A 26205-nucleotide genomic window follows, 5' to 3' on the forward strand; every position below is an offset into this window, starting at 1 on the left:
GGACTTCCTGTCCCAGGGAGAGGAGAGACCTTGGGCTATACTGACATTCCTTATAGGACTTCCTGTCCCAGGGAGAGGAGAGACCTTGGGCTATACTGACATTCCTTATAGGACATCCTGTCCCAGGGAGAGGAGAGACCTTGGGCTATACTGACATTCCTTATAGGACATCCTGTCCCCACCCAGGGAGGGGAGAGACCTTGGGCTATACTGACATTCCTTACAGGACATCCTGTCCCAGGGAGAGGAGAGACCTTGGGCTATACTGACATTCCTTATAGGACATCCTGTCCCCACCCAGGGAGAGGAGAGACCTTGGGCTTGTCATAGATTGTTTAACAGGTGGCAGACAGTGTGAGTAGGAGAAGACTTGTGAACTATGCTGCCATTGTATCTGAGAGGAGGAGGGACATTTATGACGAAACGTGAGGTATATAGACCAATGTACCCGGGAAATGATGAGGCAGAGCTCTCATAAATAAACATTCCTGACCATTGTAGCCTCCGTCTGATTCAGTACAACCAGTTTCCTACACATTCTGGGTATCAGGCTGAATAAGCTAATCAAATTGGGTTTATGAACACTGGGAACTTAAATTATCTTAACAGTGTTGTATCTCACCAGACTCTTGGCTGTCTTGACCACGCTGTCATTAAGTGTCCTGGCAGAGATCTTGTTGAGGGGGATGATGGTGTATCTACGCTTCAGCTCTCCTTTCTCCAACAACTTCTTACCTGTCACCTAGAGAGAGAGAGAGAGAGAGAGACACAGAGAGACAGAGACAGACACAGAGACAGACACAGAGACAGACACAGAGACAGACACAGAGACAGACACAGAGACAGACACAGAGACAGACACAGAGACAGACACAGAGACAGACACAGACACAGACACAGAGACAGACACAGAGACAGACACAGAGACAGACACAGAGACAGACACAGAGACAGACACAGAGACAGACACAGAGACAGACACAGAGACAGACACAGAGACAGACACAGAGACAGACACAGAGACAGACACAGAAAGACACAGAGAAAGAGAGAGACAGACAGTGAGAAACAGAGAGCGAGACAGTGTTATGGGAGCTTAGCCCCTCCTTTCACATTCCAGTACAGAACCAGCAGCTCCTGGACAAAACTATCGTCATGATGACAGTAGCAAACACACACACTTCTTCTCTACCAGTGAAAGCACGGCAACGGTTAACCTTGATATAAAGTGTAAACTGCAGTGAACGTTGTGTCAGGAACAGTCAGACCACACTAACCTCTGTGTCCACCACAACATTGTAGAGTTTCCCTCCAGCCACCACCTCCAGTCCAGTAGAGTAGGACACATCACTGACTGTTATCAGGTTAGCTAGGAGACCCTTAACTCTGCTACGGTCCCAGTCCCGTTCTGGGTCACTATGAGGGAGACAGAGACACTGACTGTTATCAGGTTAGCTAGGAGACACTATGAAGGAGACAGAGATACTGACTGTTATCAGGTTAGCTAGGAGACACTGAGGGAGACAGAGATACTGACTGTTATCAGGTTAGCTAGGAGACACTATGAGGGAGACAGAGATACTGACTGTAATCAGGTTAGCTAGGAGACACTATGAGGGAGACAGAGACACTGACTGTAATCAGGTTAGCTAGGAGACACTATGAGGGAGACAGAGACACTGACTGTAATCAGGTTAGCTAGGAGACACTATGAGGGAGACAGAGACACTGACTGTAATCAGGTTAGCTAGGAGACACTATGAGGGAGACAGAGACACTGACTGTAATCAGGTTAGCTAGGAGACACTATGAGGGAGACAGAGACACTGACTGTAATCAGGTTAGCTAGGAGACACTATGAGGGAGACAGAGACACTGACTGTAATCAGGTTAGCTAGGAGACACTATGAGGGAGACAGAGACACTGACTGTTATCAGGTTAGCTAGGAGACACTATGAGGGAGACAGAGACACTGACTGTTATCAGGTTAGCTAGGAGACACTATGAGGGAGACAGAGACACTGACTGTTATCAGGTTAGCTAGGAGACACTATGAGGGAGACAGAGACACTGACTGTTATCAGGTTAGCGAGGAGACACTGAGGGAGACAGAGACACTGACTGTTATCAGGTTAGCTAGGAGACACTATGAGGGAGACAGAGACACTGACTGTTATCAGGTTAGCTAGGAGACACTATGAGGGAGACAGAGATACTGACTGTTATCAGGTTAGCTAGGAGACACTATGAGGGAGACAGAGACACTGACTGTTATCAGGTTAGCTAGGAGACACTATGAGGGAGACAGAGACTGACTGTTACAGGAGCTAGGAGACACATGAGGGAGACAGAGACAAACAACTGTTATCTTCTTTCCCTACTAGCACTGATGGAGCTGATAGACTGTTTATTTTGTCTTCAAGAAAGTGAGGAGACAGAGATACTGACTGTTATCAGGTTAGCTAGGAGACACTATGAGGGAGACAGAGACACTGACTGTTATCAGGTTAGCTAGGAGACACTATGAGGGAGACAGAGACAGACAGAGAGACCGAGACCAACAGAGAGACAGAGACAAACAAATTAAATCTTCTTTCCCTACTAGCACTGATGTTGCTGATAGTCGGTTTATTTTGTCTTCAATAAAGTAGCGATGACTGAGATGTGTTTGTCCCACCGAGCGATCTGAAGATACAGTCTCTGGATAAGAGTCTGCTAAATGACTCCCTACTGTAAGTCTCTCTGGATAAGAGTCTGCTAAATGACTCCCTACTGTAAGTCTCTGCTAAATGACTCCCTACTGTAAGTCTCTCTGGATAAGAGTCTGCTAAATGACTCCCTACTGTAAGTCTCTGCTAAATGACTCCCTACTGTAAGTCTCTCTGGATAAGAGTCTGCTAAATGACTCCCTACTGTAAGTCTCTCTGGATAAGAGTCTGCTAAATGACTCCCTACTGTAAGTCTCTGCTAAATGACTCCCTACTGTCAGTCTCTCTGGATAAGAGAGTCTGCTAAATGACTCCCTACTGTAAGTCTCTCTGGATAAGAGAGTCTGTTAAATGACTCCCTACTGTCAGTCTCTCTGGATAAGAGAGTCTGCTAAATGACTCACTACTGTAAGTCTCTCTGGATAGGAGAGTCTGCTAAATGACTCACTACTGTAAGTCTCTCTGGATAAGAGAGTCTGCTAAATGACTCCCTACTGTCAGTCTCTCTGGATAAGAGAGTCTGCTAAATGACTCCCTACTGTCAGTCTCTCTGGATAAGAGAGTCTGCTAAATGACTCCCTACTGTAAGTCTCTCTGGATAAGAGAGTCTGCTAAATGACTCCCTACTGTAAGTCTCTCTGGATAAGAGAGTCTGCTAAATGACTCCCTACTGTAAGTCTCTCTGGATAAGAGAGTCTGCTAAATGACTCCCTACTGTAAGTCTCTCTGGATAAGAGAGTCTGCTAAATGACTCCCTACTGTAAGTCTCTCTGGATAAGAGAGTCTGCTAAATGACTCCCTACTGTCAGTCTCTCTGGATAAGAGAGTCTGCTAAATGACTCCCTACTGTCAGTCTCTCTGGATAAGAGAGTCTGCTAAATGACTCCCTACTGTAAGTCTCTCTGGATAAGAGAGTCTGCTAAATGACTCCCTACTGTAAGTCTCTCTGGATAAGAGAGTCTGCTAAATGACTCCCTACTGTAAGTCTCTCTGGATAAGAGAGTCTGCTAAATGACTCCCTACTGTAAGTCTCTCTGGATAAGAGAGTCTGCTAAATGACTCCCTACTGTAAGTCTCTCTGGATAAGAGAGTCTGCTAAATGACTCCCTACTGTAAGTCTCTCTGGATAAGAGAGTCTGCTAAATGACTCCCTACTGTAAGTCTCTCTGGATAAGAGAGTCTGCTAAATGACTCCCTACTGTAAGTCTCTCTGGATAAGAGAGTCTGCTAAATGACTCCCTACTGTCAGTCTCTCTGGATAAGAGAGTCTGCTAAATGACTCCCTACTGTCAGTCTCTCTGGATAAGAGAGTCTGCTAAATGACTCCCTACTGTAAGTCTCTCTGGATAAGAGAGTCTGCTAAATGACTCCCTACTGTAAGTCTCTCTGGATAAGAGAGTCTGCTAAATGACTCCCTACTGTAAGTCTCTCTGGATAAGAGAGTCTGCTAAATGACTCCCTACTGTAAGTCTCTCTGGATAAGAGAGTCTGCTAAATGACTCCCTACTGTAAGTCTCTCTGGATAAGAGAGTCTGCTAAATGACTCCCTACTGTAAGTCTCTCTGGATAAGAGTCTGCTAAATGACTCCCTACTGTCAGTCTCTCTGGATAAGAGAGTCTGCTAAATGACTCCCTACTGTCAGTCTCTCTGGATAAGAGAGTCTGCTAAATGACTCCCTACTGTAAGTCTCTCTGGATAAGAGAGTCTGCTAAATGACTCCCTACTGTCAGTCTCTCTGGATAAGAGTCTGCTAAATGACTCCCTACTGTCAGTCTCTCTGGATAAGAGAGTCTGCTAAATGACTCCCTACTGTCAGTCTCTCTGGATAAGAGTCTGCTAAATGACTCCCTACTGTCAGTCTCTCTGGATAAGAGTCTGCTAAATGACTCCCTACTGTCAGTCTCTCTGGATAAGAGAGTCTGCTAAATGACTCCCTACTGTCAGTCTCTCTGGATAAGAGAGTCTGCTAAATGACTCCCTACTGTCAGTCTCTCTGGATAAGAGAGTCTGCTAAATGACTCCCTACTGTCAGTCTCTCTGGATAAGAGAGTCTGCTAAATGACTCCCTACTGTCAGTCTCTCTGGATAAGAGAGTCTGCTAAATGACTCCCTACTGTCAGTCTCTCTGGATAAGAGAGTCTGCTAAATGACTCCCTACTGTCAGTCTCTCTGGATAAGAGAGTCTGCTAAATGACTCCCTACTGTCAGTCTCTCTGGATAAGAGAGTCTGCTAAATGACTCCCTACTGTCAGTCTCTCTGGATAAGAGAGTCTGCTAAATGACTCCCTACTGTCAGTCTGTCTGGATAAGAGAGTCACTAAATGAACCCTACTGTAAGTCTCTCTGGATGAAAGAGAGTCTGCTAAATGACTCCCTACTGAGGTCTCTGGATAAGAGAGTCTGCTAAATGACTCCCTACTGTAAGTCTCTCTGGATAAGAGAGTCTGAACTAAATGACTCCCTACACAAGTCTCTCTGGATAAGAGAGTCTGCTAAATGACTCCCTACTGTCAGTCTCTCTGGATAAGAGTCAGAGGCTGAAATGACTCCCTACTGTCAGTTCTCTGGAGAAGAGAGTCTGAACAAATGACTCCCTACTGAACAGTCTCTCTGGATAAGAGAGTCTGAACTAAATGACTCCCTACTGAGTCTCTGGATAAGAGAGTCTGTTAAATGACACACCTACTGTCAGTCTCTCTGGATGGGTGAGTCTGCTAAATCACTCCCTACTGTAAGTCTCTCTGGATAAGAGTCTGCTAAATGACTCCCTACTGTAAGTCTCTCTGGATAAGAGTCTGCTAAATGACTCCCTACTGTAAGTCTCTCTGGATAAGAGAGTCTGCTAAATGACTTGCATGTAAATATGACATCAATAATCAAGTTAGCAAGGGGAAGGTTTTTCTGTCCTGAGGTTGAACAGGAGAGGAGAGGAGCACACAGAGGTTGAACAGGAGAGGAGAGGAGCACACAGAGGTTGAACAGGAGAGGAGAGGAGCACACAGAGGTTGAACAGGAGAGGAGAGGAGCACACAGAGGTTGAACAGGAGAGGAGAGGAGCACACAGAGGTTGAACAGGAGAGGAGCACACAGAGGTTGAACAGGAGAGGAGAGGAGCACACAGAGGTTGAACAGGAGAGGAGAGGAGCACACAGAGGTTGAACAGGACCTTGGTACAGAGTTTCCCCATACAGCCTCTAGTTCCTCCTCCTCTACCTTGTACTGGAGTTTCCCCACACAGAGGTTGAACTCTAGTACTGTAGGAGTTCCTCCTCCTCTACCTTGGTACTGAGTTTGAACAGCCTCTAGTTCCTCCTCCTCTACCTTGAACTGTAGATATCAGCCACAGAGGTTCCTCCTCCTCTAGGAGGGGGTACAGAGTTTGAATCAGAGAGGAGGGGAGCCTCCTCCTTGAACTTGGTACTGTAGTTTCCCCATATCAGCCACTAGTTCCTCCTCTCCTCCTCTACCTTGGTACTGTAGTTTCCCCATATCAGCCTCTAGTACCTCCTCCTCCTCTACCTTGGTAGAGGTAGTTTCCCCATATCAGCCTCTAGTTCCTCCTCCTCTACCTTGGTACTGTAGTTTCCCCATATCAGCCTCTAGTTCCTCCTCCTCTACCTTGGTACTGAGTTTCCTCCTTCAGCCATCTAGTAAAGGTTCGGGAATCAGCCTCATCACCTTGGTACACTCAGTTTCCCTTGGTATAGTTTCCATATCAGCCTCTAGTTCCTCCTCCTCCTCTACCTTGGTACTGTAGTTTCCCCATATCAGCCTCTAGTTCCTCCTCCTCCTCTACCTTGGTACTGTAGTTTCCCCATATCAGCCTCTAGTTCCTCCTCCTCCTCTACCTTGGTACTGTAGTTTCCCCATATCAGCCTCTAGTTCCTCCTCCTCCTCTACCTTGGTACTGTAGTTTCCCCATATCAGCCTCTAGTTCCTCCTCCTCCTCCTCTACCTTGGTACTGTAGTTTCCCCATATCAGCCTCTAGTTCCTCCTCCTCCTCTACCTTGGTACTGTAGTTTCCCCATATCAGCCTCTAGTTCCTCCTCCTCTACCTTGGTACTGTAGTTTCCCCATATCAGCCTCTAGTTCCTCCTCCTCTACCTTGGTACTGTAGTTTCCCCATATCAGCCTCTAGTTCCTCCTCCTCTACCTTGGTACTGTAGTTTCCCCATATCAGCCTCTAGTTCCTCCTCCTCCTCCTCTACCTTGGTACTGTAGTTTCCCCATATCAGCCTCTAGTTCCTCCTCCTCTACCTTGGTACTGTAGTTTCCCCATATCAGCCTCTAGTTCCTCCTCCTCTACCTTGGTACTGTAGTTTCTCCATATCAGCCTCTAGTTTCTCCTTGTTCTTCTTGACAGTGTTGAAGGCCTCCTGGTCTTTCTGGTAACCAGAGTCCATCTTCTTCACCTCCGTCTGCTTGGCCTTCAACTCCTGCTGAGCATGTTTCAGCTTCATCTGGGCCTGAAGAACAGACAGGAAGAGAAGGAACACGTGTAGAGACACTCATCCAACTCATCCACAACTCTTTCATTGAGGTCATCATTCTCATGGAGTTTGCATTCTTTGAAGGTCGTAGGTCAGAGGTCATCGTCACCTGTTGGGCCTGTGTCAGCTTGACTCATATCCTTCATTCAAATCAATCAATTCTCCGTTTCAAATGTGTTTCAATACAAATCAATCAATTCTCATATATATATAATGATTTTATTTTATTATTATGTTTTACCTTTATTTAACGAGGCAAGTCAGTTAAGAACAAATTCTTATTTTCATTGACGGACTAGGAACAGTGGGTTAACTGCCTGTTCAGGGGCAGAACGACAGATTTGTACCTTGTCAGCTCGGGGGTTTGAACTTGCAACCTTCCGGTTACTAGTCCAACTCTAACCACTAGGCTACCCTGCCGCCTCTACACTCTAACCACTAGGCTACCCTGCCGCCTCTACACTCTAACCACTAGGCTACCCTGTGGCCTCTACACTCTAACCACTAGGCTACCCTGCCTCCTCTACACTCTAACCACTAGGCTACCCTGCCCCCTCTACACTCTAACCACTAGGCTACCTACCTCCTCTACACTCTAACCACTAGGCTACCCCTCCTCTACACTCTAACCACTAGGCTACCTACCTCCTCTACACTCTAACCACTAGGCTACCTACCTCTACACTCTAACCACTAGTCTACCCTGCCGCCTCTACTACACTCTAACCACTAGGCTACCCTACCTCCTCTACACTCTAACCACTAGTCTACCCTGCCTCCTCTACACTCTAACCACTAGGCTACCCTGCCTCCTCTACACTCTAACCACTAGGCTACCTACCTCCTCTACACTCTAACCACTAGGCTACCCTGCCTCCTCTACACTCTAACCACTAGGCTACCTACCTCCTCTACACTCTAACCACTAGGCTACCTACCTCCTCTACACTAACCACTAGGCTACCTACCTCCTCTACACTCTAACCACTAGGCTACCCTGCCTCCTCTACACTCTAACCACTAGGCTACCCTGCCGCCTCTACACTCTAACCACTAGGCTACCCTGCCTCCTCTACACTCTAACCACTAGGCTACCCTGCCTCCTCTACACTCTAACCACTAGGCTACCCTGCCTCCTCTACACTCTAACCACTAGGCTACCCTGCCGCCTCTACACTCTAACCACTAGGCCACCCTGCCGCCTCTACACTCTAACCACTAGGCCACCCTGCCGCCTCTACACTCTAACCACTAGGCCACCCTGCCGCCTCTACACTCTAACCACTAGGCCACCCTCACCTGTTTGGCCTCGGTGTCAGCTTTACTAATGTCGTTCTTGCAGGTCATCATCTGTCCGGCGAGCGTGGCCTCTTCTCCGTCCTCATTGGTGGACAGCCCTGCGGACACAGCCTTGAAGTGACACTGTGCTGCCTCTAGGGCGGCGCTATCCTTCTGACCTTCCTCCTGTAGGGCAGACAGCTTCTCTGCTACCTTGGACACCTCCGCTTCCTTCACCACTAGTATCTTCTTATCCTGGGGAGGAAACACAGACGGAGAGGAGAGGAGAGGAGAGGAGGAGAAAGACGAGACAAGAGGAGAGAGAGGAGAGAAAGGAGAGGAGTAGGAGAGGAGGAGAAAGACAAGACAAGAGGAGAGAGAGGAGAGAAAGGAGAGACAGTTTTAGGAGAGGAGGAGACCCCCTCCCCTCCCTCTCTCCTCTCACCTCCGCCATGACAAGTTTCTTCACAAGAGGAGAGAGAGGAGAGAAAGGAGAGGAGTGAGAGGAGAGGAGTAGGAGAGGAGTGAGAGGAGAGAGAGAGACATTGGTTTTAGTTAGTCATACTTCAGGCTGTCTGCTCGTCTTCCTCTCTCTCACACGCCACCCCTACACCCCCTCCCCTCTCTCTCTCTCCTCTCACCTCCGCCATGCTCTTCACCAGCTCCTTCCTCTTCTTGGTCTCCTCTGCCAGGTTCTGTTTCTTCATGTCCACAGCACTCTGGGCTTTAGCATCGACCCGCTGCACCTCAGACAGAGTCTCCTCTAACCCCTTCAGCACTCCACCAACCTCCTGTAGGACAGGAGACAGACAGGCGTCGACAGGCGTCAGACACCCCCCCCCCGACAGGCGTCAGGACACACCCCCCGACAGGCGTCAGGACACCCCCCCCGACAGGCGTCAGGACACCCCCCACCCCCGACAGGCGTCAGGACACCCCCCGACAGGCGTCAGGACACCCCCCACCCCGACAGGCGTCAGGACCCCCCCCCCGACAGGCGTCAGGACCCCCCCGACAGGCGTCAGGACCCCCCCCCCCCCACAGGCGTCAGGACCCCCCCCCACAGGCGTCAGGAGGCCCCCCCCCCCACAGGCGTCAGGACCCCCCCCCCGACAGGCGTCAGGACCCCCCCCCCCGACAGGACACCCCCCACAGACATCAGGACACCCCCCCCGACAGGCGCCAGGACACCCAACAGAACATACAATAACCTCCAAGCTAAATGTTTGAAATGTATCTGTCCGTGACCAAAGAGCTCATTCAATGAGATTCAACAGCTGCAGATAGAAACGTGTTGCATAGATCTGCCACTATCGTTCACATTAGAGAAGTGGTGCCCATCCGCATTCTATGTTATCTGCAACATGGTTGTTTTTTTCTCTCCCCAAAGCTCCCAGAATGGATTAATAAAGTTGTATTGAATTGAATAGCATTTCATTACTTGGTCTCTCTTCTTCTGCAGTTCCTGTATCTGGGCGGAGAGTTCCTGGACCTTGTTTTCGTTGTCTGCCATGTTGGCCTGCAACTGAGTGATGGAGTCCTGCATCACCTTCAGGTCCTCCGCAGACTTCACCTGAGATTTAAATCAACAACAGATCCATTAAACTACACCTGAGATTTAAATCAACAACAGATCCATTAAACTACACCTGAGATTTAAATCAACAACAGATCCATTAAACTACACCTGAGATTTAAATCAACAACAGATCCATTAAACTACACCTGAGATTTAAATCAACAACAGATCCATTAAACTACACCTGAGATTTAAATCAACAACAGATCCATTAAACTTCACCTGAGATTTAAATCAACAACAGATCCATTAAACTTCACCTGAGATTTAAATTAACAACAGATCCATTAAACTACACCTGAGATTTAAATCAACAACAGATCCATTAAACTACACCTGAGATTTAAATCAACAACAGATCCATTAAACTTCACCTGAGATTTAAATTAACAACAGATCCATTAAACTACACCTGAGATTTAAATCAACAACAGATCCATTAAACTACACCTGAGATTTAAATCAACAACAGATCCATTAAACTACACCTGAGATTTAAATCAACAACAGATCCATTAAACTACACCTGAGATTTAAATCAACAACAGATCCATTAAACTACACCTGAGATTTAAATCAACAACAGATCCATTAAACTACACCTGAGATTTAAATCAACAACAGATCCATTAAACTACACCTGAGATTTAAATCAACAACAGATCCATTAAACTACACCTGAGATTTAAATCAACAACAGATCCATTAAACTACACCTGAGATTTAAATCAACAACAGATACATTAAACTACACCTGTAAATCATTTAAATCACATTCAATTCTATTCACTTTGTTATTCATCCTCAACGGACATTGCTGGGCTGACAAGACAAGACAAGACACCACGACAACAAGACAACAACAAGACACCACAACAAGACACCACAACAACAAGACACCACAACAACTAAAACATGACGTAATATTCCACACAGGACCTTCAGTGTGTGTGTGTGTGTGTACCTTGGTCTCCTCAGCGCAGACAAACAGCCAGGCCACGTACAGACGACTCAGGTGTTCTATCTCCCTCATCAACTTCTGGTACTCCAGGTATGAAGAACGCTCCTACAGGAGGACAGAGAGGACAGGGGGACGGAGACAGGACAGGGAGACAGGACAGGGGGACGGAGACAGGACAGGGGGACGGAGAGAGGACAGGGGGACGGAGAGAGGACAGGACAGGGGACGGAGAGGGGACAGAGGGACGGAGACAGGACAGAGGGGCGGAGACAGGACAGAGGGGCGGAGACAGGACAGAGGGGCGGAGACAGGACAGAGGGACGGAGACAGGACAGAGGGGCGGAGACAGGACAGAGGGACGGAGACAGGACAGAGGGACGGAGACAGGACAGAGGGACGGAGACAGGACAGAGGGACGGAGACAGGACAGAGGGACGGAGACAGGACAGAGGGACGGAGACAGGACAGAGGGACGGAGACAGGACAGAGTGACGGAGACAGGACAGAGGGACAGAGAAGGAAGACAGAAAGGATAAAGATGGTTAATGAAAGGAGAGTCGTTTAGCAGACGCTCTTATCCAGAACCACTCACTCTACTGACATGCTTACATTATTAATTCCTATTGGTCTCCTGTGGGAAACAAACCCACAGCCCCTGGCATTACAAGTGCCCTACGCTCTACCAACTTGAGTCACACGGGATGGACGGAGGGAACAGGAAGGCAATAAACAGCCTCAGGGGTGCAGTAAACAGCCTCAGATTTAGGTGTTTATTCTGGATGTCATAAGGTGAATCACACCCATCAGGGGACTTAAATGTAAATGTAAACGGACAGAAAAGGTCTTGGTGTTGAACTGAAGTGATGATTTCATGCCCCTAAAAAACACATCTTAAAAAGGGGACGTCCTACCTCCTTCAGCTTCTGCATGGTAGGAGTGATCTCTTCATCCAGGATCTGAACACAAACAAACACAAGTTAGTCAAATACCACCAATATCCAAGGCACCATTGTTGATAGAAGGAGCTACGTCCATTTCCCCAATCCTGGGGACCCCCAGTACTAACACACTAGACACAACTAAAGACCTGATGAAGAGTTGAACCTAGATTCAACTAAAGACCTGATGAAGAGTTGAACCTAGACTCAACTAAAGGCCTGATGAAGAGTTGAACCTAGACTCAACTAAAGACCTGATGAAGAGTTGAACCTAGACTCAACTAAAGGCCTGATGAAGAGTTGAACCTAGACTCAACTAAAGGCCTGATGAAGAGTTGAACCTAGACTCAACTAAAGACCTGATGAAGAGTTGAACCTAGACTCAACTAAAGACCTGATGAAGAGTTGAACCTAGACTCAACTAAAGGCCTGATGAAGAGTTGAACCTAGACTCAACTAAAGGCCTGATGAAGAGTTGAACCTAGACTCAACTAAAGACCTGATGAAGAGTTGAACCTAGACTCAACTAAAGGCCTGATGAAGAGTTGAACCTAGACTCAACTAAAGACCTGATGAAGAGTTGATTACTTGAACCTAGATGAAGGGTTGAACCTAGATTCAACTAAAGGCCTGATGAAGAGTTGAACCTAGATTCAACTAAAGACGTGATGAAGAGTTGATTAGTTGAACCTGGATTCAACTAAAGGCCTGATGAAGAGTTGAAGAGAGACTCAACTAAAGACCTGATGAAGAGTTGAACCGAGACTCAACTAAAGGCCCGATGAAGAGTTGAACCGAGACTCAACTAAAGACCTGATGAAGAGTTGAACCTAGACTCAACTAAAGGCCCGATGAAGAGTTGAACCGAGACTCAACTAAAGACCTGATGAAGAGTTGAACCTAGACTCAACTAAAGGCCCGATGAAGAGTTGAACCGAGACTCAACTAAAGACCTGATGAAGAGTTGAACCGAGACTCAACTAAAGGCCTGATGAAGAGTTGAACCGAGACTCAACTAAAGCGTGATGAAGAGTTGAACCGAGACTCAACTAAAGGCCTGATGAAGAGTTGAACCTAGACTCAACTAAAGACCTGATGAAGAGTTGAACCTAGATTCAACTAAAGACCTGATGAAGAGTTGATTAGTTGAACCTAGATTCAACTAAAGACCTGATAAAGAATTGATTAGTTGAACCTAGACTCAACTAAAGACCTGATGAAGAGTTGAACCTAGACTCAACTAAAGACGTGATGAAGAGTTGAACCTAGATTCAACTAAAGACCTGATGAAGAGTTGAACCTAGATTCAACTAAAGACGTGATGAAGAGTTGAACCTAGATTCAACTAAAGACCTGATGAAGAGTTGAACCTAGACTCAACTAAAGCTGTGATGAAGAGTTGAACCGAGACTCAACTAAAGGCGTGATGAAGAGTTGAACCTAGACTCAACTGAAGCTGTGATGAAGAGTTGATTAGCTGAACCTAGACTCAACTAAAGGCCTGATGAAGAGTTGAACCTAGTTTTCTAGAGAGAAAAAACTAACTCCGCCCCTTTGGGTCCCAGGACAGGAAACAGAGCTACGTCATCACAGGTAAGATGGAGGGAGTAAGACTCCGCCCCTAAGATGGCCGCCGCACCGTCTGGATTTCTTTCAGTTTGGCTTCTTTCTTCTCAATGGTTTTCTGGGCGCTGATCTTCTTACACTCGTACATCCTGGTTCCTGCTGCCTCCTCTATCATGGCTAGGATCTACGGACGAGAGAGAGGAGGGTCAGAGTGGTACATCCTGGTTCCTGCTGCCTCCTCTATCATGGCTAGGATCTACAGAGGAGAGAGGAGGGTCAGAGGTTCCTGCTGCCTCCTCTATCATGGCTAGGATCTACAGAGGAGAGAGGAGGGTCAGAGGTTCCTGCTGCCTCCTCTATCATGGCTAGGATCTACGGAGGAGAGAGAGGAGGGTCAGAGTGGTACATCCTGGTTCCTGCTGCCTCCTCTATCATGGCTAGGATCTACGGAGGAGAGAGAGGAGGGTCAGAGTGGTACATCCTGGTTCCTGCTGCCTCCTCTATCATGGCTAGGATCTACGGAGGAGAGAGAGGAGGGTCAGAGTGGTACATCCTGGTTCCTGCTGCCTCCTCTATCATGGCTAGGATCTACGGAGGAGAGAGAGGAGGGTCAGAGTGGTACATCCTGGTTCCTGCTGCCTCCTCTATCATGGCTAGGATCTACGGAGGAGAGAGAGGAGGGTCAGAGTGGTACATCCTGGTTCCTGCTGCCTCCTCTATCATGGCTAGGATCTACAGAGGAGAGAGGAGGGTTATAGAAGAGATGTAGAGAGGAGGGCAAAGGAGTGTGTGTGTGTGTCGTTCCCCAGGAAGCGTGTGTGTGAGTACTACGGAAGCTTCAAGTAGCTACAAGACTTCATGATTCTACAGTGTGTGTGTGTGTGTGTATATATAGACTTACCTCAGGCGGTTTCATGTTCAGAACCTTGGTGATTCTCCCCTGAAATATTGTAAAGAGAAATATATAAAAATAAATATTCAAGTTATTTATAAAACGTGTGGTACCACAGTACGATGTCACTCAACTCTATGAATATAAAGGCTGCTCATCAACTCTATGAATATATAAAGGCTGCTCATCAACTCTATGAATATATAAAGGCTGCTCATCAACTCTATGAATATATAAAGGCTGCTCATCAACTCTATAAATATATAAAGGCTGCTCATCAACTCTATGAATATATAAAGGCTGCTCATCAACTCTATAAATATATAAAGGCTGCTCATCAACTCTATAAATATATAAAGGCTGCTCATCAACTCTATAAATATATAAAGGCTGCTCATCAACTCTATAAATATATAAAGGCTGCTCATCAACTCTATAAATATATAAAGGCTGCTCATCAACTCTATAAATATATAAAGGCTGCTCATCAACTCTATAAATATATAAAGGCTGCTCATCAACTCTATAAATATATAAAGGCTGCTCATCAACTCTATAAATATATAAAGGCTGCTCATCAACTCTATAAATATATAAAGGCTGCTCATCAACTCTATAAATATATAAAGGCTGCTCATCAACTCTATAAATATATAAAGGCTGCTCATCAACTCTATAAATATATAAAGGCTGCTCATCAACTCTATAAATATATAAAGGCTGCTCATCAACTCTATAAATATAAAGGCTGCTCATCAACTCTATAAATATAAAGGCTGCTCATCAACTCTATAAATATAAAGGCTGCTCATCAACTCTATAAATATAAAGGCTGCTCATCAACTCTATAAATATAAAGGCTGCTCATCAACTCTATAAATATAAAGGCTGCTCATCAACTCTATAAATATAAAGGCTGCTCATCAACTCTATAAATATAAAGGCTGCTCATCAACTCTATAAATATAAAGGCTGCTCATCAACTCTATAAATATAAAGGCTGCTCATCAACTCTATAAATATAAAGGCTGCTCATCAACTCTATAAATATAAAGGCTGCTCATCAACTCTATAAATATAAAGGCTGCTCATCAACTCTATAAATATAAAGGCTGCTCATCAACAAGTGGAACAACATTCAGTGGTGTGTTCACTAGAAACCAAAAACAGAACCCGAATTTGTCCAATAGAATCTCTTCTTCGTTGCAAAAAAAAAAACGATTTGCTACAGTGTGCGACTAATGAACACACCCCAGGCTCCTGGAGGTGTTGAAACACCTACCTGCATGATGAGGAAGTGGGGGTTGTTAACGTTGAGTCCTACAGAGCAGAACAGATCCTGTACCCTGGTGTTGTTGGCATTCACCCCGTTGATCAGGTACTTGTTCCTACCACCAATCACCACCTGGGAAAGACGGATGGTGAGCCTCCACTCCATCATGGTCAACTCTAGTAAAACAGTGACTGTAATCAACAAGTGGAACAACATTTGATTGTTCTAATATTTGCTACATAACCAAAATCACCACCTGGATCAGAGTAAGTGAGTAAAGCAGCAGTTTGATTGGCTAATAATAACCAATCACCACCTGGATCAGAGACGGATACAGAGGAGTGAGACTCCACTCCCATCTACTGTAAAAGCAGTTTGATTGGCTAATAATAACCAATCACCACCTGGATGATGACGGATACAGAGGAGTTGTAAAGCAGCAGTTTGATTGGCTAATAATAACCAATCACCACCCAGAGACGGATCACCACTCCATCATAGTAACAGTGATCAGCAGTTTGATTGGCTAATAATAACCAATCACCACCTGGGATCAGAGACGGATACAGAGGAGTGAGTAAAGCAGCAGTTTGATTGGCTAATAATAACCAATCACCACCTGGATCAGAGACAGATACAGAGGAGTGAGACTCCACTCCATCATAGTAACAGTGTCCTCTACAGTAAAGCAGCAGTTTGATTGGCTAATAATAGCTACTATTGTAATAAAGGCATGAACGTTAGTTTGAATAGCTAATAATACTGCCTGTTCAGTAGTTCAACATCAGTGTAGTGATTGTGAAAAAAAACAGGAGACATCATCTTGAAAAGCATTGCTAGTTTTTTTAATTGAACTAGACAAGTCAGTTAAGAACAAATTCTTATTTTCAATGACGGCCTAGGAACAGTGGGTTAACTGCCTGTTCAGGGGCAGAAGAACAGATGTTTACCTTGTTGGCTCAGGGATATGAACTTGCGACCTTTCGGTTACCAGTCCAACACTAACCACTAGGCTACCCTGTCGCCCCAGTTTGAGCAGCCAGTAACAATACATCTGAGAAATCACGTCAGTGGACAGTTAGTGTAGTGATTACGGGAAGGGGAACAGTCCTTGTTGGGACTATTTTCAGACCTAACGCAGTAGCTACCATCTCTGCCATAAAAAGGTTCAAATCAGACCACTTGACATACGTTGTAGTTTAACTAGTAGAAAATCCCTCAGTTTGGAACTGCTGGAACAAGGCATACATCCGGAACATTACTCTTCCCACAAAACAGGACAAGAGACAAAGAGGACAACAAACGGTACCTGTCTTGTGACCGTGATCTCGTCGTGGGTCTCGAATCCAAGCGGACTCTGACTCTTGTTTGCGTTGTCGAAAGTTATGGACACGGTGGCTTTGGTGATACCGGCCTGGCCGTTCTTGTACACCAAATCCTGGAGATTGGCCGCTCGCACCTGGAAAAAGAGAAGTTCAGAGAAGACGGAAGTAACGTCACAGATCAACAGCTTCTCTACTAAAACGTTTTTAGTGTGACCCTCGATTGAACGTAAAAGGCACCGTAAAGCTAACGTTAACTAGCTAACACAACAAGCTAACTTTAGTTTAGTTTATTTTATTTTTACAGGGACAGTGCACATTAATCAACGTTTCAGTAAAAGTGCCGGTTTTAGCCAGCCGGCTAATTTTCAACCGCAGTCCCTGGGCAGGTTATTAAAAACAATTACAATACAGATAATAGCACCACAGACAGAGCAACATAGGACAAAAAGCAGCAAGACAAAATTCATAACAAAGTGTTTCCATACCTCACTTCAAGGAAATGTCTTTAGCTCACCGGATTTTTAAAAAAAACTAACTTTTGTGCGAATGAAAGAATAAGTAGCATATTACCTGAGACAAGTTGGATATCCCCAGTAGAAAGCATATCGAGTCGAGAATGTTTGATTTTCCACTCCCGTTGAGTCCGGTAATAGCGTTGAAGAGCGGATCAAATCCGTTGATTTCCGTCCTCTGCGCGTAGGACTTGAACCCTTCTAAGATAATAGATTTGATGTGCATCTTTCCGTTGTTGTCCTTTTTTTTTCGATATATCGTAATAACGTCTAAACAAACCACGACGTTATACGGAGAGCTGTTGTTGTCAATAGAAACACTTCTCGCTTTTCAAAATTTTGGCGCCAGGCACGCTCCTGTTCTCTGGTCCTGCGCATGCGCCTATTCGGACAAATGTCGTTTTCGAAACCATTTTAAATCTTGCCAATTTATTTGATACCTTTTTTTTTTTAAATTCATTTATTTGAAGTGTTGTAATAATTGTAATATGTAGCTGTAAATATTAAACAATGTGTTTTTTTCTTGTTGTTTTTAGATCAGGCAATTTGGTCATAGAGCTTTTAAACCCAGAGGCGCAACATCTTTCACTTCTCTCGTTGATTTCTCAAAACCCCAGACCAGTCCGGGGTTTTGAGAAATCAACGAGAGAAGTGAAAGATTTTTCAATAGTTGTTAATTTTCTCGAAATCGACAGCCACTACCTAGATTAGAGCCAACGTCTTAAAGTAGTTGTGAACATGTTGTTACTACAACCTCGTGAAAGTCAAGGAGTGTCTTTGACGGTTTGCACATGCGCAATTTTGGCGGGAGACGACCGTTAGACCGGATGACGTGTTTCTGCGCATGAGCTTATCTTGCCAGCGTCGCCATGACATCGCCTACAACTGTGATCAGGGATTTCTGTTGGAGAAGCACTTTCAGCCTATCATTATACTACACTGTCTTTGATGTGGTCATCTTTATACTGTACTGTCTTTGATATGGTCATCTTTACACTGTACTATCTTTTATTGTGTCATCTTTATACTGTACTGTCTTTGATTTGGTCATCTTTATACTGTACTGTCTTTGATTTGGTCATCTTTATACTGTACTGTCTTTGATTTGGTCATCTTTATACTGTACTGTCTTTGATTTGGTCATCTTTATACTATACTGTCTTTGATTTGGTCATCTTTATACTGTACTGTCTTTGATTTGGTCATCTTTATACTGTACTGTCTTTGATTTGGTCATCTTTATACTGTACTGTCTTTGATTTGGTCATCTTTATACTGTACTGTCTTTGATTTGGTCATCTTTATACTATACTGTCTTTGATTTGGTCATCTTTATACTATACTGTCTTTGATTTGGTCATCTTTATACTATACTGTCTTTGATTTGGTCATCTTTATACTGTACTGTCTTTGATTTGGTCATCTTTATACTGTACTGTCTTTGATTTGGTCATCTTTATACTGTACTGTCATTGATTTGGTCATCTTTATAATGTACTGTCTTTGATTTGGTCATCTTTATACTATACTGTCTTTGATTTGGTCATCTATCTTTATATCTTTATAATGTACTGTCTTTGATTGGTCATCTTTATACTATACTGTCTTTGATTTGGTCATCTTTATACTATACTGTCATTGATTTGGTCATCTTTATACTGTACTATCTTTGATTTGGTCATCTTTATACTGTACTGTCTTTGATTTGGTCATCTTTATTCTGTACTGTCTTTGATTTGGTCATCTTTATACTATACTGTCTTTGATTTGGTCATCTTTATACTGTACTGTCTTTGATTTGGTCATCTTTATACTGTACTGTCTTTGATTTGGTCATCAAAAATAACCGCAAGATGTCCAAGTTTGTTGATTTAGTTTTGCTGCTGCCATCTACGGAAGATATTTGAAAGAGGAACAAAGATGAAAAAACTTCTCAAACTGATGGAATGACAACGTAAGAAGACAAAAAGGGAAAGTTGTTACATTTTAATTCAGATTATTAGCTTGAATCATTTGACATGCTTAGGGAACAGTGTTCAGAACAAAAGGTTCACATGCAACACAGAGACTTAGAAACCTGGAAAGACAATCGTTTTAAATAGTGTGTTATCGATACAATGATAGAGCCTATGATTCACACACACACACACACACGGCAGGTAGCCTAGTGGTTAGAGTGTAGAGGGGGCAGCGTAGCCTAGTGGTTAGAGTGTAGAGGGGGCAGCGTAGCCTAGTGGTTAGAGTGTAGAGGTGGCAGCGTAGCCTAGTGGTTAGAGTGTAGAGGGGGCAGCGTAGCCTAGTGGTTAGAGTGTAGAGGAGGCAGGGTAGCCTAGTGGTTAGAGTGTAGAGGCCACAGGGCAGATAGCCTAGTGGTTAGAGTGTAGAGGAGGCAGGTAGCCTAGTGGTTAGAGTGTAGAGGTGGCAGGTAGCCTAGTGGTTAGAGTGTAGAGGCGGCAGGTAGCCGAGTGGTTAGAGTGTAGAGGAGGCAGGTAGCCTAGTGGTTAGAGTGTAGAGGTGGCAGGTAGCCTAGTGGTTAGAGTGTAGAGGAGGCAGGTAGCCTAGTGGTTAGAGTGTAGAGGTGGCAGGTAGCCTAGTGGTTAGAGTGTAGAGGAGGCAGGTAGCCTAGTGGTTAGAGTGTAGAGGGGGCAGCGTAGCCTAGTGGTTAGAGTGTAGAGGGGGCAGCGTAGCCTAGTGGTTAGAGTGTAGAGGTGGCAGGTAGCCTAGTGGTTAGAGTGTAGAGGTGGCAGGTAGCCTAGTGGTTAGAGTGTAGAGGTGGCAGGTAGCAGATAGCCTAGTGGTTAGAGTGTAGAGGTGGCAGGTAGTCTAGTGGTTAGAGTGTAGAGGTGGCAGGTAGCCTAGTGGTTAGAGTGTAGAGGTGGCAGGTAGCCTAGTGGTTAGAGTGTAGAGGTGGCAGGTAGCCTAGTGGTTAGAGTGTAGAGATGGCAGGTAGCCTAGTGGTTAGAGTGTAGAGGTGGTAGGTAGCAGATAGCCTAGTGGTTAGAGTGTAGAGGTGGCAGGTAGCCTAGTGGTTAGAGTGTAGAGGGGGCAGCGTAGCCTAGTGGTTAGAGTGTAGAGGTTTAGCCTAGTGGTTGGTTAGCCTAGTGGTAGAGTGTAGAGGGGGCAGCGTAGCCTAGTGGTTACAGTGTAGAGGTGGCAGGTTCCTAGTGGTTAAGTGTAGAGGTGGCACACTCTAGTGGTTAGAGTGTAGAGGTGGCAGGTAGCCTAGTGGTTAGAGTGTAGAGGTGGCAGGTAGCCTAGTGGTTAGAGTGTAGAGGTGGCAGGTAGCCTAGTGGTTAGAGTGTAGAGGTGGCAGGTAGCCTAGTGGTTAGAGTGTAGAGGTGGCAGGTAGCCTAGTGGTTAGCGCTTTGGACTAGTAACCCGAAAGGTTGCACAATTGAAACCCTGTAGCTGACAAAGTACAAATCTGTCGTTCTGCCCCTGAACAAGCAAGTTAAACCCACTGTTCCTCGTCCGTCATTGTAAATAAGAATTTGTTCTTAATCGACTTTCCTAGTTAAATAATGGTTAAAAAAAAACACACTCAGTCTCTCTCTCTAAAATGGTATAACTATCTTAATTTTGCTGCACCCCAGGAGGAGTAACTGCTGCCTTGAGGATCCATAATAAATACAAACATCTCTCTCAGTCCAGAGGTACGGGGCACAAGGACAGACACACCAGGTTAGCAGCGTAGAAACAGATCTGCATCAGCACCACACAGTCTCCTCTGTTCAAATATATAGACGACGGGCCGATGTAAGCCAGGTCATAGTTCACCAGAGTCAAAGGTCGCCCGCAGTGCTTGTCGCTCAGGGCAACCAGGGCCCGCGCCATGCTGTACTTGGCGCCGCAGCTGAAGGCCGTCACCGACCTCACAGTGGAGAAGTGCATCAGGAAACACGGGTGAGGTCATCAAAGGGGGGGGGGTGAAGTCATCAAAGGGGGACGAGAGGTGAGGTCATCAAAGGGGGACGAGAGAAGAAAGGTGAGGTCATCAAAGGGGGAGAGAAGAAAGGTGAGGTCATCAAAGGGGGGACGAGAGGGGGGTGGGGAAAGAAGAGAGGTGAGGTCATCAAAGGGGGACGAGAAGAAGAATCCGACAGAGGGGGATGTGTTGTAATGGAACACCTGCTCGCCTTGCAGCGAGGACAGAATCACGGAGGCCCCTAGAGTCAACACTTAAATGTAAACAATGATGACATATGCCCAAATGTGAGAATGATGATGTGTTTCTTACCACGTCGGGATCCCGCCCGTCCAGCAGGGTGAGGTCCTGGAGGAGCCAGACTTCCGTCCTCAGGTAGGAGTCCTCCAAGCAGGAACTCAGGCAAAACTGAGACTTGAGCTTCTTTTTTGATCCGGATTTGTGAGAATTCAGCAACTTGTTTGATCCAGAATAGAGTGATTTCTGAGATCTCACCACACACAGCTGCACCTCTTTGGTCTTGGTCACTGTGGACCAGAGGACAACGATTACGTTTCGGGAAAAGAAAAAGTCAAGTAGTTTTTTCTCAAACAAAACCAATGTCGTTTTTTTTCTCCCCCAATAGTGGATAAAATGCATTGTTCCAAACAGGATGTGGTTTTCCTGAGGACAACGGATGTTATGCAGCAACGGAAATTCAATTAGCGAGAAGAAGTAAAAACCCCCCTATATGGTGACGTCCACAGACAAACTATTCAAGCCTATTTTTACATATTTTACATAGTAGATGTAGTGTGTTATATGACCCTATAGTATCATAATAATAATAATAATATATGCCATTTAGCAGACGCTTTTATCCAAAGCGACTTACAGTCATGTGTGCATACATTCTACGTATGGGTGGTCCCGGGAATCGAACCCACTACCCTGGCGTTACAAGCGCCATGCTCTACCAACTGAGCTACAGAAGGACCCTCATCAACAGACTTCAATCAATCAATCAATCAATCAATCAATCAATCAATCAATCAATCAATCAATCCCATCCATCATTAAAAAGAACAAGTCCACCTAAAAACAGAAACATCGTCATCTCTGCGTCAGAGACCAAAGGAAAAGTAAGAACGGAGAAAACAGATGAAAAACCACGGGGGGAGAAAAAACAGAACATAATTTTAGAAAGAGAATTGGTCCCACGTGGGAATTGAACCCACAACCCTGGCGATACAAGCATCGTGCTCTACCAACTGAGCCATACGGGACCGTCGAGCCATCAGTCAAAAAGAAGAAGAAAACGTACGGAAGCAGACAGAACATTATTTAGAAAGAGAAATAGAAAAGCAAGATGGCAAGATGATTGAATAAATAAATGAACAGTAAAAGGAAACAGAAGATGCTGATTTTTACCGTAGACACAGAGAAAATGTCTTCCCGACGTTGCTTCATGTATCTCTATAAACTTCTGCAGCTTCTGTCCTTCAGGTCTAAACAACATCCTCTGCATCTCCTTCCTCAGTAGGGACGACATCTCCACACACAGCGATGGACAGGCTGGGACAGAGGAGGAGAGGAAGAACGCAACAGAGGAGGAGAGAGGGATACTAGGACAGAGGAGGAGAGAGGGATACTGGGATAGAGGAGGAGAGGAGGAGAGAGGGATACTGGGATAGAGGAGGAGAGGAGGAGAGGAGGAGAGAGGGATACTGGGATAGAGGAGGAGAGGAAGAACTGGGATAGAGGAGGAGAGGAAGAACGCAACAGAGGAGAGGACTGGGATAGAGGAGGAGAGGAGAGAGGGATACTGGGATAGAGGAGGAGAGGAAGAACGCAACAGAGGAGGAGAGAGGGATACTGGGATAGAGGAGGAGAGGAGGAGAGAGGGATACTGGGATAGAGGAGGAGAGGAAGAACGCAGAGGAGAGGAGGAGAGAGGGATACTGGGATAGAGGAGGAGAGGAGGAGAGAGGGATACTGGGATAGAGGAGGAGAGGAGGAGAGGAGGAGAGAGGGATACTGGGATAGAGGAGGAGAGGAAGAACGCAACAGAGGAGGAGAGAGGGATACTGGGATAGAGGAGGAGAGGAGGAGAGAGGGATACTGGGATAGAGGAGGAGAGGAAGAACGCAACAGAGGAGGAGAGAGGGATACTGGGACAGAGGAGGAGAGGAGGAGAGGAGGAGAGAGGGATACTGGGACAGAGGAGGAGAGGAAGAACGCAACAGAGGAGGAGAGAGGGATACTGGGATAGAGGAGGAGAGGAGGAGAGAGGGATACTGGGACAGAGGAGGAGAGGAAGAACGCAACAGAGGAGGAGAGAGCGATACTGGGACAGAGGAGGAGAGGAAGAACGCAACAGAGGAGGAGAGAGGGATACTGGGACAGAGGAGAGAGAGGAGGAGAGGAGGAGAGAGGGATACTGGGACAGAGGAGGAGAGGAAGAACGCAACAGAGGAGGAGAGAGGGATACTGGGATAGAGGAGGAGAGGAAGAACGCAACAGAGGAGGAGAGAGGGATACTGGGATAGAGGAGGAGAGGAGGAAAGAGGGATACTGGGATAGAGGAGGAGAGCAGGAGAGAGGGATACTGGGATAGAGGAGGAGAGGAGGAGAGAGGGATACTGGGATAGAGGAGGAGAGAGAGATACTGGGATAGAGGAGGAGAGAGGGATACTAGGATAGAGGAGGAGAGGAGGAGAGAGGGATACTGGGATAGAGGAGGAGAGAGACAGACTGCGACCGAGGAGGAGAGAGACAGACTGTGACAGAGGAAGAGAGGAGAGGGATATGGGGATGGGGAGGAGAGAGACAGACTGGGACCGAGGAGGAGAGAGACAGACTGGGACCGAGGAGGAGAGAGACAGACTGCGACAGAGGAGGACAGAGACAGACTGCGACAGAGGAGGAGAGAGACAGACTGGGACAGAGGAAGAGAGGAGAGGGATATGGGGATGGGGAGGAAAGTCTTGCAACAGGAGGAGAGACAGAAAAGAGAAAACCACTCAGTCAACAGGAGGGGAAGTAGGAGGTTGGGGAGAGTCTATAAAACCTGGAAAGTGGTGGTGTGTGTGTGTGTATGTGTGTGTGTGTGTGTGTGTATATTCTCTATCTATGTCTATCTCTCTCTCTCTCTCACACACACACACACACACACATACACACACACACACACACACACACACACACACACACACACACACACACACACACACACACACACACACACACACACACACACACACACACACACACACACACACACACACACACACACACACACACACACACACACACACACACACACACAGGTCAGCAGTGATGGATGAGCCATGTATCCACCATAATGATATCAGATATCTCTTCACTGTAGTCGCCCTCAGAGGGACCAGGGAGAGAGACAACCACAGGATGCTGCCCTACATAGTGCACTACACTAGACTAGGGCCCTCAGAGGGACCAGGGAGAGAGAGATACACAGGATGCTCCCCTACATAGTGCACTACACTAGACTAGGGCCCTCAGAGGGACCAGGGAGAGAGAGAGATACACAGGATGCTCCCCTACATAGTGCACTACACTAGACTAGGGCCCTCAGAGGGACCAGGGAGAGAGAGAGATACACAGGATGCTCCCCTACATAGTGCACTACACTTGACTAGGGCCCTCAGAGGGACCAGGGAGAGAGAGAGAGACACAGGATGCTCCCCTACATAGTGCACTACACTTGACTAGGGCCCAATAGGGAATAAATAGGGAGCCATTTGGGACCCTCAGATCCTCCCATCGATCGGCCCTATTAAACCTCTACTACACACACACACTCACTCACTCACTCACTCACTCACTCACGCACGCACGCACGCTCGCTCACTCACTCACTCACTCACTCACTCACTCACTCACTCACTCACTCACTCACTCACTCACTCACTCACTCACTCACTCACTCACTCACTCACTCACTCACTCACTCACTCACTCACACACACACACACACACACACACACACACACACACACACACACACACACACACACACACACACACACACTCTCATAACCATTCAAGTACCTATTAAACCTCTACTATTAAAGTCCATTATGACAGTCTGAAGTGACCAGGCTGGGTGTCTCTCTCTCCCACACACACCCTCCCTGTCTCTCTCTCTCTCACACACACACAGACCATTCCAGTCCATTATAACAGTCTGAAGGGACCAGGCTGGTGTCTCTCTGTCTCTGTCTGTCTGTCTGTCTCTCTCTCTCTCTCTCTCTCTCTCTCTCTCTCTCTCTCTCTCTCTCTCTCTCTCTCTCTCTCACACACACACACACCCTCTCTCTGTCTCTCTCTCTCTCACACACAAACACCCTCTCTCTCTCTTTCTCTCTGCTCTCTCTCTCTCTCTCTCTCTCTCTCTCTCTCTCTCTCTCTCTCTCTCTCCCTGTCTCTCTCTCTCTCCCCACACACCCTCTCTCTCTCCCTGTCTCTCTCTCTCTCACACACAGACAGACCATTCCAGTCCATTATAACAGTCTGAAGGGACCAGGCTGGGTGACTCCATCACCCATTAGATTGGAGTTATACTGACATGTATAATTGAGAGAGAGACACACACATGTAGAAGGCAGAATCACACACACTCATAGACCTCCCATGGTCTATTTCCCCATTACCCAACACCCCCTGACACAACCACACACACACTCATAGACCTCCCATGGTCTATTTCCCCATTACCCAACACCCCCTGACACA

At 46.2% G+C, this 26205-nt stretch overlaps 2 protein-coding genes and 4 long non-coding RNA genes across 14 annotated transcripts in view; 2 read left to right on the plus strand and 4 right to left on the minus strand.

Annotated features, from left to right (window-relative positions):
* Positions 1 to 593, minus strand: part of LOC127923941 (uncharacterized) — a 2795-nt gene extending 2202 nt beyond the window's left edge. For both annotated transcript variants that reach the window (XR_008116277.1, XR_008116278.1), the window contains exon 1: positions 140 to 593. This is a non-coding gene — a long non-coding RNA (uncharacterized LOC127923941). The remainder of the gene's footprint in view (positions 1 to 139) is intronic.
* smc2 (structural maintenance of chromosomes 2) overlaps positions 1 to 17912 on the minus strand; it is a 62730-nt gene extending 44818 nt beyond the window's left edge. The window contains exons 1-14 of the mRNA XM_052508190.1: positions 17584 to 17912; positions 16998 to 17147; positions 15698 to 15820; positions 14425 to 14463; positions 13597 to 13707; positions 11931 to 11975; positions 11023 to 11124; positions 9921 to 10052; positions 9121 to 9270; positions 8501 to 8734; positions 6997 to 7177; positions 2324 to 2328; positions 1278 to 1436; positions 623 to 742 (exon numbers count right to left, since the gene is read on the minus strand). Coding sequence (XP_052364150.1) covers positions 623 to 742; positions 1278 to 1436; positions 2324 to 2328; positions 6997 to 7177; positions 8501 to 8734; positions 9121 to 9270; positions 9921 to 10052; positions 11023 to 11124; positions 11931 to 11975; positions 13597 to 13707; positions 14425 to 14463; positions 15698 to 15820; positions 16998 to 17147; positions 17584 to 17751 — 1719 coding nt within the window. The 5' untranslated portion in view covers positions 17752 to 17912. The remainder of the gene's footprint in view (positions 1 to 622; positions 743 to 1277; positions 1437 to 2323; positions 2329 to 6996; positions 7178 to 8500; positions 8735 to 9120; positions 9271 to 9920; positions 10053 to 11022; positions 11125 to 11930; positions 11976 to 13596; positions 13708 to 14424; positions 14464 to 15697; positions 15821 to 16997; positions 17148 to 17583) is intronic.
* Positions 1525 to 2737, plus strand: LOC127923944 (uncharacterized). The gene is made up of 3 exons (XR_008116283.1): positions 1525 to 1595; positions 2133 to 2279; positions 2459 to 2737. It is a non-coding gene; the product is annotated as an uncharacterized LOC127923944 (long non-coding RNA).
* Positions 12015 to 13582, minus strand: LOC127923940 (uncharacterized). 4 transcript variants are annotated; one of them, XR_008116274.1, is made up of 4 exons: positions 13258 to 13582; positions 13171 to 13222; positions 12570 to 12587; positions 12015 to 12473 (listed from the first exon to the last, which is right to left on the minus strand). It is a non-coding gene; the product is annotated as an uncharacterized LOC127923940 (long non-coding RNA). The 4 variants fall into 4 exon arrangements; XR_008116275.1 differs by lacking the exon at positions 12570 to 12587 and having other exon boundaries at positions 13153 to 13222; XR_008116276.1 differs by having other exon boundaries at positions 12015 to 12333; positions 13171 to 13582.
* A 1287-nt stretch (positions 17913 to 19199) lies between the features above and the next one.
* LOC127923936 (uncharacterized) lies at positions 19200 to 20952 on the plus strand. Of its 5 annotated transcripts, XR_008116267.1 has the most exons (5): positions 19200 to 19816; positions 20111 to 20208; positions 20273 to 20368; positions 20643 to 20675; positions 20736 to 20946. It is a non-coding gene; the product is annotated as an uncharacterized LOC127923936 (long non-coding RNA). The 5 variants fall into 5 exon arrangements; XR_008116266.1 differs by lacking the exons at positions 20273 to 20368; positions 20643 to 20675 and adding an exon at positions 20504 to 20575 and having other exon boundaries at positions 20111 to 20240; positions 20807 to 20952; XR_008116264.1 differs by lacking the exons at positions 20273 to 20368; positions 20643 to 20675 and adding an exon at positions 20504 to 20600 and having other exon boundaries at positions 20111 to 20240.
* exoc1l (exocyst complex component 1 like) lies at positions 20726 to 23154 on the minus strand. Its single transcript, XM_052508197.1, has 3 exons — positions 22861 to 23154; positions 21764 to 21977; positions 20726 to 21435 (listed from the first exon to the last, which is right to left on the minus strand). Exons 1-3 carry the CDS (start codon positions 22979 to 22981, stop codon positions 21168 to 21170), a joined length of 603 nt encoding a protein of 200 aa, XP_052364157.1. The 5' UTR covers positions 22982 to 23154; the 3' UTR covers positions 20726 to 21167.
* Positions 23155 to 26205: the final 3051 nt, after the last annotated feature.

Source organism: Oncorhynchus keta, unplaced genomic scaffold (assembly GCF_023373465.1).
Source record: "Oncorhynchus keta strain PuntledgeMale-10-30-2019 unplaced genomic scaffold, Oket_V2 Un_contig_3378_pilon_pilon, whole genome shotgun sequence".
NCBI classification, from domain to species: domain Eukaryota; kingdom Metazoa; phylum Chordata; class Actinopteri; order Salmoniformes; family Salmonidae; genus Oncorhynchus; species Oncorhynchus keta.